Source organism: Lithobates pipiens, unplaced genomic scaffold (assembly GCF_037356315.1).
Source record: "Lithobates pipiens isolate NorthernLeopardFrog02 unplaced genomic scaffold, aLitPip1_a1.2 Scaffold_25, whole genome shotgun sequence".
NCBI classification, from domain to species: domain Eukaryota; kingdom Metazoa; phylum Chordata; class Amphibia; order Anura; family Ranidae; genus Lithobates; species Lithobates pipiens.
In genome coordinates, this window is record NW_027507787.1 from 149,928,504 (window position 1) to 149,941,436 (window position 12,933).

The window sequence follows — 12,933 nt, forward strand, 5'->3', positions numbered from 1 at the left end:
CTCCAGTTCCTGCTAGCACATAGTCCAGTACAGATAAAAAAATAAAATAAAACTAAAAAGGAACATGATTGGTGAAGAAACTAGAGAGATAAGCACATCAGTCTGGTACTTTTCGTTCAGTTGCCAATCACAGGTTAAAGGAGGTCCAAGACCTTCAGTTGTTGCTTAACTGCAGCAGAGGAAAGCCAAGTCTCCTGCCCTGCCAGATGAGGCTGTATTATATGGCAGAGCTGCGTACCTCTGGATGGACAGATATCCAAATACTTTGGAGGATAAAATAAATTCCATATATGTATTTCATCTGTGTATTTACCATGGGCGCTGAATTAATAAGTAACTATTTCTAGATAATTTCATGATCATTTCATTGAAAATGAGTGTAATCTGCACTGGATAATAATATCCCGGGCTCTGTGTGTACTTTTCACAGAGAAAATCAGATAAAGGTGACTTAAATGTAGGACTTACATCCAGCAGAGGTGAGCAAGAACAGGGGTGGTCGTCGGGGTAGGATTTGGGTCTTGTAACTTCATCCTGTGTATAAAAACAAATGCAGAATGTTTAGAAAAATCTACATTTAGGTTTTTTTTTTATTGTGGACTAAGCATCGTTGGATAAATTGTATATAATAACTCTTGCCAAATTTGTTTCTTATACAGGCATGGGATCAATTATTTGGAAGGTTGAGCACCTGAAGGTTTGTGAGATAGGTTAATAACAAAATTAAACTGCACGACCATGTATCCATTTAGCTGGTTGCACCAATGTATATATAGCCCAGTATGTCAAATATTCTTCTACCACCAGGGGGCCCCCTATGGCTGTACTCCCCCTTAGGGATGTACGTAAACAAGTGCATGGGCAATGGCATTAGAACTGTACTAACTTCTGGAGGCCAAAGTGTGGTTATAGCCAGCATCATCCTGGGACCCAAATCTGCCTGTGAATGGACAGTGAAAAGAGAAGCAGAGGACTGATAAGCTCACCACTCTGTCACTCTGCTCTTTCCTCCTATCAACATGCTTCTCGTTAGTAAATGAATCAATTGGCTCCTTGTCCTTCTCCCCCCTCTCCAAGTCTGTAATCTGGTGTGCAGGAATTGTAAGAGGCTTATACTAAGTAAAATTCAAATACTTTCAAATTAATGTTTAAAAAAGTACATGAAATTACATATTGATGACTATCAGAGCTGCAAGATTTGTGTCTTTTATATCTGCCTTTGTGGCTTCAGAAGCAAATGCTTAGTGAGGAGTCTATATTTGACATCCTCATGGCACAGCTGAAATAATTTTCCAGATCTGTACAGCTCTTTAGATACGATGATTGCAAAAAACATATCCCATGCCTGTACTGTCTGTAACTGAATTCATAACTACGCAAAAATTTGTGCAAATTTTACAGGCAAGCGAATCCTGATTTTGCAGGCTATTTTTTAAGGATACAGATTCGATTTTATTTTATTTATCGATTACATTTTTTGTCTATAAATTAATGGTGAAAATTACAGATCTGAGCATGCCAGAAGCTTGATGAAGTTGTCGTTATCATAGGGCAGCCATGACAAAATAAAGCACCATTTACCATCACCACTGCTTGCTTTTCATATATCTCAGATCGTACAAATTGTACAGCTGCTTGGCGGCTTTCGACTGGATAGACTGCTAAGGGTCTGAATTCTTTAGGCCACCTAGGCTGGAAAATACAAAACTAGAGTTGGACCAAAAGTTCAAGTGGGGTAAAACTGAGGTTGATATATGGCCAAATGTATGGGGATACCCCTCCAAATGATTGAGTTCTGGTGTTTCCAGAGGTACTGTGAATACTACAAAACACAAAGACATTATGGGAGCTTTACTAAAACTGGAGAGTGCAAAATCTGGTGCAGCGTTGCATAGAAACCAATAAGCTTCCAGGTTTTATTGTCAAAGTTGAATTGAACAAGCTGAAGTTAGAAGCTCGTTAGAAGTCATGCACAGCTGCACCCAATTCTGCACTCCCCCATTGTGTGTTTCCCACCTTGTGGTAACAGTTTAGTGAAGGCCCTTTTTGGTTTTACCATGGCTGTGCACAAAGACAGCTCCATAAAGTCATGGTTTGACCAGTTTGGTGTGGAGCAACTCAAGTGTCCTGAATAGAGCCCTACTAAACACCTTTGGGATGAATTAGAATACCAATTGTGAGTCAGGTCTTCTCATCCAATTTCAGTTCCTGACCTCACAAATGGGCACAAATTGCTAAAGACACCCTCCAAAACCTTTCAGAAAGCCCTCCCAAAGAGGTGGAGGCTATCCGTGGTTTTAGAATGGGATGGTTAACAAACTCATATAGACATGATCGTCAGGTTTCCTTTAATGTTTTCCTAAATAATTTCTACTTTTCCATTCCTGGTCACAAAGCATTTTTTGCTGTTAGAAGTCACATTAGTGTTCTAAGGGACCTCATACATAGAGATCAAGTGCTATAGAGCTGCACAAATTGGGGTGAGCTTTAATTTCATGTTGGTCAAGCGTTGGACTAAAATGTAAACAAAATTAAGCTTCACCTCCAACTTTTGAAGGTTGCGGGGTGTTCTTCAGAGCATACTAAAGAGTATAAAAAGAAAAATGAAAAAAAATATAGGAAATACCTATAAGCCACGCATATCCTGAAACAATCAAAGTAAATGAATTAAAATTGTGCTGAAAATCCTCTAATGCCACGTACACACGACCGGACTTTCTGGCAGACTATGTCTGACAGAATCAGTCCATCGGACAAACCGATCGTATGTGGGCTAATCCAATCGTTTTTCATTAAAAAAATCAGGCGAATCCATAAATAGAACATGTTTCAAATCTGTCCGATGGACTCAATTCCTATCAGGAAAACCGTTTGTCTGTATGCTGGTCCGACGGATCAAATACGACGCAAGGGAAGCTATTGGCTATTGAACTTCCTTTTTTAGTCCCATCTTACGTCATTACGTTCAAAACTAACGGACTTTCAAACGGACTTAGTCTCTATTCAGAAGGCATACTCCTACTGGTATCTGCGCTTGGTCTGACTACCTGTAATAGGTGTCAAATTCTTCTGGCGAGTAGATTGTTTGTCTGGTGGTGGTGGTGGTGGAAGACGCTATTTATCTCACCCAGTCCGCAAAAATTCTCATCGCTCACGTTGATAGAAGATTTTGATGGTGGTCTATGGACATTTAATTTTCTTTGGAAATCGTTTATGTGGACATTTATTATTATTACTTCAGCACGCATGTTTATGAATCCACTTATGATTTTTAGCACTATTATTGTTTATGTATGCATATATGGTTATTCAGAGCGCGGTATGACATTTATTTGATTTTCTAAAGAGTATATCAAAGAAGGAGAGCACCACACATCTAGAATACATCCAGTAAAGGTTTATTTTTCCCAAAAGGAGTTCAGAAAATACAGCCACCATGTTAAGGGGTTCAGAGATCCCCCCCTTATTAGGGCTTGTATGATGGCAATGACTGAAGATTGGAGATAGTACGAGACATGTAAATGAAGGAAATAAACATGCGGTAATGGGGATATGGGTTGCCTGTCAAGTAGGCAATCTCTATTGCTATTTACCTAATCCTCGTTTTCTAAAGTTACCTGTCCAGAATTATCTCCATTCATCTATTATTGCCAATATACTAATGAAAAGAGATTGGTGAGCACCCAAAACACGTTGTCTGCTCCTCTGACCTCTTGTTGAGACAAATTAACATCTACTGTACTTATTCTATACTTGTGCTGCCATCATCCTTTTACATGCTGTTATCCTCTGAAAAGGAGAGGCGGAACAGAAGCTTCTCTGAGTGTGTGCATATACACTTTTGTAGCTGTGTTAAGTAGAACTGCGCATGAGTTAATATACAGTTGGAGAACTCAAAGGATATACCTGGCTAATTTCTGTATGTAATTATTAAAAAAGATTTTGAATTACAACGTAGCTATTTACTTATTAATATTTAAACTTTTTTCAAATTCTAGAAGGGGGTGCCTTACCTGAGGGGGCTCTGGTGGAGGGGAAACCAGGACTGAATGTTTAATTTGTGGTCCGTCCACCTTAAAAAAAAAAAATTGACATCTGTTATACCAGTACGAAAAGGTTGAACATCCAAAGCTGTGATATATTTTATATTATACATATATATTTAACACTTCTTACATTTTCTTTTTGGTTGATTTTGACCCAGACATCTGTGATACATTTCTGCCAATTGTTGATGTTTTCCCTGAAATGAGAGAAACAGAAGGACATAATGAATGACATATGCTCCTTCTAATGGGGTTCTCAACTTCACATATAGCTACAATCTGAATCCCTGTCTTGAACACGTCATGGATGAAGGTTATTCAGAGACCCCCTCCAACTGTTAGCTGAGGCTGAAGCTTTCACTGAACTCTCATAGACCAACAATCAACCAATATGCTGGCTAGGAGTGACATTATATCTTTAAAACATCTCAGAGTAGACAGATATACAGTAGACAGATATACCTTACCCGACCAATAAACAAGGTTGACCCGCTTGCCTTTTGTTATTCCTCCAGTGTGAAAGTTAACACTCTTTATATTAACTTTTAATACTTAAAAAAATAAATGTAATGTTTTCAAATTTTATCCAAAAACTAAAGGCTGGATTTGTGTCTTAAAACTCAACACTCAGTGAGTTTTAACGCAAGGTAGCGAGAAGACATGACTCATTGGTACAGAGTATTGGTTCAAGACACAAGCAAAATATATGGTTTGGAGACATGTTCACTTTGAGTGTCTTTTTTTCCTACAAGTGCAGTTATTTTAGGAGATATACTGCTGGGAAGTTACCCCTCAAAGTTGCACCAACAGGTTTAACCAGTTCTGAGTGGAGCATTCAGCTTGCAAGAAGTTTGGGGGTGGACTTCTGTTCATGAAAAGCATTTAACAGATGGCCTTTTCTGAATGTTTTGTATTTTTACTTTTTTTTGTTACAATGTTTATTGAGTTAAGAGAGCACTTGTTTCTAGATTAAAGTCGTAAAAATAATTGTGATACATGACAGTATAAAGGAAATGTTGCAATAAATGTTCAATATATACTGTATATATTATGATAAGCGCGAGGAAGAAATGAAAATGTCAGGTAAGGAAATATAAAAATATGACACTGAGCATTCTGCAGGGACTGTGCTCGAGAAATAAAAGGGTGCAGCAGTAAGGCAGAGGAAGTGGCAGAGTCCAACAGTGCAGAGTATTTCAGGAGAGGAGAGTTAGAGAGAGGAAGGAGTAGTATCCTCCAGCAGAGCAGAGTATTTCAATAGATGAGAGTTAGCTAATGGAGACTCCAATAATACACATTGAACTCACACATTCTCATCCAACAGGTAGAAGACCCTTTTGTTAGTTTTGATGCAGAGAACATTCTGTGGACTGTTGTTGAACATATTTGTGATGGTGGTCATATTCTTGTCTATTGCATTAGATCCTAACTCGATAGATTTTATGCTGCAAAACAAAAGTGAAAAGGGTAATTTTTTTTCATACTTACATATATCCTATAACTTTCATTTAAGTTGATCGTTTGTGCAGACACTTCCTCGTGTTTAATAGGACAGTCCCATTCCAGGCCTCCTTCAAGGCTACATTCTAACCTGGAAGCCCTCCTTCAAAGCTACAATCTACCCCGGGAAGCCTCCTTCAAGGCTACAATCTACCCCGGGAGGCCTCCTTCAAGACTACAATCTATCCCGGGAGGCCTCCTTCAAGGCTACAATCTACCCCGGGAGGCCTCCTTCAAGGCTACAATCTACCCCGGAGGCCTCCTTCAAGGCCACAATCTACCCCGGGAGACCTCCTTCAAGGCTACAATCTACCCCGGCAGGCCTCCTTCAAGGCTACAATCTACCCCGGGAGGCCTCCTTCAAGGCTACAATCTAGCCCGGAAGGGCCTCCTTCAAGGCTACAATCTACCCCGGGAGGCCTCCTTCAAGGCTACAATCTACTCTGGGAGGCCTTCTTCAAGGCTACACTCTACCTTGGGAGGCCTCCTTCAAGGCTACAATCTACCCTGGAAGGCCTCATTCAGGCTACAATCTACCCTGGGAGGCCTCCTTTCGAGGCTACATTCTACCCTGGGAGGCATCCTTCAAAGTTACAACTATTTTTCAGATGATTAATTCAATCATAGGTGCACTTACTCGCTAACAGGAATTTCCCCTCTATAATCCATCGACACCCCATCATAGGCATAATAGCGGATGAAGTAGGAATCCACTGCGGTTTTGCAGAGCTTAAAAAAACGTCCTTTCCATGATGCCTGTAATGAAACAAAGGATTATGACATGAACTGGCTGAAGCTGCTTGTAATATTGTTAATGACATTCCTATCCTCTATTATCATTGAGAATTTAAAGCGGTTCTTCACCCTAAAGGGGAAGTTCCGCTAATCTGATCCCTCCCCCCCTCCGGTGCCACAATCGGCACCTTTCAGGGGGGAGGGGGGTGCAGTTACCTGGATAATCCAGGTATCTGCACCCACTTCCGGGCAGACCGCCGCAGACGCCCCCCCGTTGTGTTCTGGGAAACACACAGTTCCCAGAGACACAGTGGGGGACCATAAGAGACGTGCAGCGCGACTCGCGCATGCGCAGTAGGGAACCGGGCAGTGAAGCTGTAATGCTTCACTTCCCGATTCCCTGACAGAGGATGGTGGCGGGGGCAGCAGCGAGACGAGCGATCGCTCGTCATCTGCCGCCAACATCGCTGGACCCTGGGACAGGTAAGTGTGATTTTATTAAAAGTCAGCAGCTGCAATATTAGTAGCTGCTGGCTTTTAATATTTTTTTTTAGGTGCAGAACCGCTTTAATGTTAGAATTTTAAACCAAATCAAGACCGAGACCCTCCAGATTCCCTTCAGAAATTCTAAACCTTGATGAAGGAAGTCTGTTAACCCCAAAAAGCATTGCCTTGTCGTGTGACATTTCCTAATGAAATTAACTCTTGAACCTAGCTCTGATTAGAGGCACTTGTAAAATTTGACTGCAATGGATTGTTTAATCTGCACAAACAGAAAGGCTTCTTCACAGTAAGAGCTGTGAAAATATGGAATAGACTTCCTCAGGAACTTATTCTGGCCAGCTTAGTTGATTGTTTTAAAAAATAGCTGGAAGAATACCTAAATGCACAAAATATAACATTAATAGGTAACAGCACTAGAGATTGTTGATCCAGGGAATATTGCCCTGTGGGTTAAGGAAGAATTTTGTTTTCCCTCACTGGAGCAAATGGACCATGCTTTAAATTTTTTTTTCTTTCCTCTGGATCAGCTTTAGGTATATGCATCTCTAAATAGAGGTCTTTTATTGATTTAGTAATTTATTATTGGTTGAACTTGAATGGAATTTTTTCAACCTATGTAACAAGAGATTATGAAAAAAAGAAAAACCTTTAGAAATCCAAAACCGTAAATATAAATTAATAAACGGCCTGGTTCACACCTATGCAGGTTGCAGTTTGCATAATCCGGGTGCATTTTGCAGTTTGCAATGCACATTTTTGATCCACTGAAGTCTATGGAACCAGAAACCAGAAAAAAGTCCCTGGCCCTTTCAATAAAATGCATAGATGTGAACATGATCCATAGGAAACTATGTTAAATGGACTGTAGTGTGTTTCTGGAAAACTGAAAACGCACTAAAAAATGCATAGGTGTGATCCAGGCCTAAATGAAGCTTAGCCGATATCACCTACATAATATCAAAATAATATCAAAATGCATTACTCTTTTATTGCATAAGTATGAGGGTGGAGACTTGATGAGACATCCTTCTTTAATGATTGTGCAATCTGTGAATAAAAATACATTTAATAATGTTAAAAATACATGTAATAATGTTACTTCTTAACTACCAAAAGTATATTTTTCATCACATGCCTAAAGATTATTTGGTAAAAAAAAAAATCTACATTTCAGTATGTTTGGTATCATGACTCACTGTATGTATTTTTTATTTTTGAGGAAATCTTTTTTTCTGTGAGTTTGTTGCAAAGTTTCTTCCCTGAAGATCCTGCCAGCAACATCACTTCCTGTTGCCGGTTGACAGCGCTAAGCTGCTGTTCTGCAATTGGACACAGCATTGTTAGCCTACTGTGTGCAGTGCACTCCTTCAGGCAGCCATTGAACCTGTTAAACAAGTCTATCAGGAAGGTGGCTGAGCAGCCCTCTGAAAGCGCACACGAGGGTGGCTGACAATGCTACTGCCAATTGGAAGGCAATGTCTCAGTGTTTTCAGCGGTTACTGGCTGGATCTCCATGTTAAAAACTTTGCTACTACAAGGCATCATGCCAAGCATTCTGAAAAATAGACTTAGATATAAGTGTAGATATAAAAGCAATTCACAAACTGCATGTACATTGTGTTGTGAGCGTGAATAGGGGCAATATCAAATGTATAAAGCTATTTTCTCTTCAAGTCAAATTGAACAAATCAAGAAAATACCGCATTGCAGATGAAGCTAAAGGTCATAGTAAACAAGTATTTATTTAAGCTCCAGCTAGTGGCCCGTAGTATTTTCCTGATTTACTCTATTGTATGTGAATAATCATTGAATGACATTCAACCTGGAGAAAATTGCATAATAACATTTGATTTTGCTCCCACTCGCAATGTTTTGCAAGATAGTTGCTATTTGTCTTGTTGCCTTTTATTCTATCTTATAACACAACGCCAGACAAAATCTTATTTTAGTAGAGAAGGGTTCCAACCTCTGTAATTTTCCCCATCATTTCCCATTTCTGGACTACTTATAATTAGTTCAGTCTGTGGAGTCTGAAAACCACAGAATCTGCATGAAATTGCTGAAATCTTACCAATTTCTGCGCTGGAACGTTTTGGCGGCATTGTGAACCAATTTTTACCTGCGAAGAGAATGGCATCGTCAACAATATTGGATTAGCTGGTGTATTTCCATAGATTGTATACAAAAGGGAGAGAATTGGTATACAGAACCTCAGGGATAGATATACATTATATGTATATTAGTATACATTATAATTTACTGTATATATAAACATTTATTTTTTTAAATATATACGGTATCTATCTTATCTACCTTTTATAGATATATATAGATATATATATATAGATATATATAGATAGATAGATAGATAGAAATATCTATCTATCTATCTATCTATCTATCTATCTATCTATCTATCTATCTATCTATCTATCTATCTATCTATCTATCTATCTATATATCTAGATATAAAGCTTTATAGCTATATTATATATTATCCATCTATATATAGACAATATTATATATATATATTATTAAACTTTTAATTAATTCCATTGGGAATAATAAAAAAAGTAATGATCTCATCAAACAAAGTGTTAGTATTAAGGGTCACATTTGTGCGTAAACCGTTAGAATTTAGCATCATTTGGCAGTGGCACCCAGGCGTTACAGGTGACTGCCAGCCTATACAAATCAATGAGTGCGGTAACACGCATTAAAGGGTAAGATGATTGGCCCAGGATGCGAATCATTCTATGCTAAACTTACATGTGCCAGATTTGTTATTAACAGGCAGATTTGTTATTAACAGGCTATTGTCTTCCAACTTTTGCTGTTTGTGTTTTAGTTTTAAAAAAAAACACAGAATTTTTAATTAATATTATTGCTGAATAATTCCTAAAGCAAATTGCTAGATTATTCTTTGTTTCGGTCATATATTTCTTTGATCGATTTAAAACTTAAAAAAAAAGAATGATGTCCCCAGTTTTTCTTTTCACCCCATGATGCCACCTGGCTGGTGCAAAGGCCACTCCAATATGGTCATATTGAGAACAGATTAGATAGTTTCTGCTTGTTTTTAGAGGTGCTCAATGTCAGTCTATATATATATATATATATATATATATATATATATATATATATATGTGTGTGTGCGTGCAGAAAAACAAATTATTTGATTAATGTTCCTTATCCTTGGTGCTCACTGTTTGTTACTGACCTTGGTGAGGAGCACTTAGCAGCAATCAGTTATATAATAGAACCGGCTCTTACACAAAGGTGTGGCAAATATTAACCCTTTTTTAGTTTAGTCATAGTCATGAACATAACTGTTTAGGTGTTGTGCCAGCATATTTTAGTGATAAATGTTGCATGGGGGACTTTACCTAAAAAAAAAAAATGCAGCTGAACAAGCTAAACTGTCATGAGAATGTAAATATTCCTCAGTAGCAATTATTCTTCCCTAGAATGATGAATATATAACAGCGAAGTGATTACCCAGGTTCAGTGAAATTAGTTACTTGGAGCTACATAAAAATAATGATTGGTCATAGTGATTTGTCAATGATGTCTAAATACAGAGCCATGTATCCAACTGTACATTCAGAGCCACTGCTGTATAGCCCATATACAGCCTACATACATCCAGAGCCACCTACCCATACCCCCCAACTTTTTGAGATGGGAATGAGGGACTCCTATTAGCTAGAGTATGTAAGCATTAGACACACCCCCCTCCCCCCCCACACCCGCTTAAAGGACAATTAGCCAAAAAAATTATTAGTTAAGCCCGCAAGTGCTTATTTTTACCATTACTATTCCTTTATATTGGTTTTTGAAATTTACAAATGCAGCAATTTAGACATAGGGTGAAAGGTTTAGCACTGGGAAACACTTTTTGAAAGATAAATAGTGCCTTTTTTATACAACTCTATAGATCAGGCTAAAATGAGGGATAAATTAGGAGGAAAGAGGGACCGAGAGACATTGCTCCAAATCAGGGACAGTCCCTCGAAATCAGGGACAGTTGGGAGCTATGTCTACCAACTGTATCCAGACCTACTGATTTATAGTCCAGATACATCCTAAATATAGAGCCATCTACCCAACTGCCTATGCACACCTACTGCTTAATGACCTACGTACAGCCTACATGTAGAATGCTTTACCCAACTGTCCACCCAGAGCCACTTGTTTAAAGCCAAAATACAACCTATATATAGAGCCATTTACCCAACTATATCCAGACTTACTGGTTTATAGCCCATGGTACATCCTAAATATAAAGCCATCTACCCAATTGTCTGTCCAGACACAACTTGAATATAGAGCCACTTATCCAACTGTCTATCCAGATCCTCTGGTGTTTTTAGCCAAGATACAGACTGCATACAGAGCCATTATGCAACTGTCCATCCAGAACTGCTCTAGAGAAAAGTAGTTCTGTAGAAAGTGCAGTTATCCATAGCAACAGAGCCCTAACTGATTGGATTACAGTAAGCTAAGTCAATATGGGCTACAGGACTTTGCATGCAGCCATACCGTATGCCCCATACACACAATCAGACTTTCTGACAACAAAACCATGGATTTTTGTTCGGATATTGGCTCCTACTTGTCTTGCATACACACGGTCACACAAATGTTGGCCAAAAATTACGAACGGGGGAACGCAGTGACATGCAAGACGTACGATGAGCCGAGAAAAAGGAAGCTCAATAGCCAGTGTGGCTCCTTCTGCTTGATTCCGAGCATGCATGAACTTTTGAGCGTTGGACTTGTGTACACACGATCGGAAATTCCGACAACAGTTTTGTTGGTGGAAAATTTGAGAACCTGCTAGCCAACATTTGTTGGCAGAAAGTCCGACAACAAATGTTTGATGGAGCATACACACGGTTGGACTTTCAGCCAACAAGCTCACATCCAACATTTGTTGTCGGGAAATCCGATCGTGTGTACAGGGCATTACTGTTATTTTCAAATAAACCAAATATGTAATTATTTAATAAAATTTGCACTCATACAGGGAAATAAACAAAGAGTGGCACAGGTATAAAACCTGCATCACACTTCTAAGCTGAGAAAACCGAGCAGATGCTGCTCCTAATCAATGAAAGGAGTGTAAGCCCCTTTGTTAACCACTTGGGATCCGCGCTATTGCCGAATGACGGCATTAGCGCGGACCTAGATTGCCGGGACTACGTCTATTGACGTCGTCCCGGTTACGAGCGGCCTGCGCGCCCCCTGAGGGGCGCGCGCGGCGCGCTCTGTGATCGGCGAGTCCGTGAGACTCGCCTGATCACCGATCCGTGTAAGGGGTCGATCCCGACCCCTTATCACGTGATCAGCTGTCAGCCAATGACAGCTGATCATGTGATAAAACGGAGCCGGTAATCGGCTAGTATTCCTCCTCGTGCTGACAGCGCGAGGAGAAAAAAAAAAAGCCGATCGCCGGCGGCCATGTTCGGGACATCATTCCCGATCACGGCCAACAATTCAAGCGGACACCTGCCCCCTGCCAGTGCCCACCTGCCACCCGCAGTGCCATCCTGAAATAAAGTAAGTGCCCCCTGTCAGTGCCACCCAGCAGTGCCCATAGTGCCCACAGTGCCACCCAGCAGTGCCCACAGTGCCACCCAGCAGTGCCCACAGTGCCACCCACAGTGCCACCCAGCAGTGCCACCCACAGTGCCACCCAAAATCTGCCTCAAAGGTGCTGCACCCCAGTGCCGCCCATCAGTGCCCAGCAGTGCCGCCCATCAGTGCCCAGCAGTGCCGCCCATCAGTGCCCAGCAGTGCCACCTATCAGAGCCACCTATCAGTGCCACCTATCAGTGCCCATCAGTCCCATCTATCTGTGGTACCTATTAGTGCCCATCCGTGCCACCCATCCGTGCCACTTATCCGTGCCACCCATCCGTGCCATCTTATCTGTGCCCATCTTTGCCCATCAGTGCCGCCTTATCTGTGCCCATCGGTGCCGCCTTATCTGTGCCTATTAGTGCCGCCTTAACTATGCCTATCAGTGCCCACCAGTGCAGCCTATCAGTGCCCACCAATGCAGCCCATCAGTGCCCACCAATGCAGCCCATCAGTGCCCACCAATGCAGCCTATCAGTCCCGCCTAATCAGCGCACTTCAATGA

The 12,933-nt window shown here is 40.5% G+C and overlaps 1 protein-coding gene across 6 annotated transcripts in view; it reads right to left on the reverse strand.

Moving 5' to 3' along the window:
- PLEKHS1 (pleckstrin homology domain containing S1) overlaps positions 1-12,933 on the reverse strand; it is a 42,339-nt gene that overhangs the window by 25,147 nt on the left and 4,259 nt on the right. For 5 of the 6 annotated variants that reach the window (XM_077454987.1, XM_077454988.1, XM_077454986.1 and 2 more), the window contains exons 2-9: positions 8,857-8,904; positions 7,768-7,832; positions 6,184-6,302; positions 5,354-5,491; positions 4,177-4,243; positions 4,014-4,073; positions 1,582-1,692; positions 469-534 (exon numbers count right to left, since the gene is read on the reverse strand). In XM_077454987.1, the coding sequence (XP_077311113.1) occupies positions 469-534; positions 1,582-1,692; positions 4,014-4,073; positions 4,177-4,243; positions 5,354-5,491; positions 6,184-6,302; positions 7,768-7,832; positions 8,857-8,887 (657 nt within the window). In that variant the 5' untranslated portion in view covers positions 8,888-8,904. The remainder of the gene's footprint in view (positions 1-468; positions 535-1,581; positions 1,693-4,013; positions 4,074-4,176; positions 4,244-5,353; positions 5,492-6,183; positions 6,303-7,767; positions 7,833-8,856; positions 8,905-12,933) is intronic. The other variant, XM_077454990.1, reaches the window with a different exon arrangement.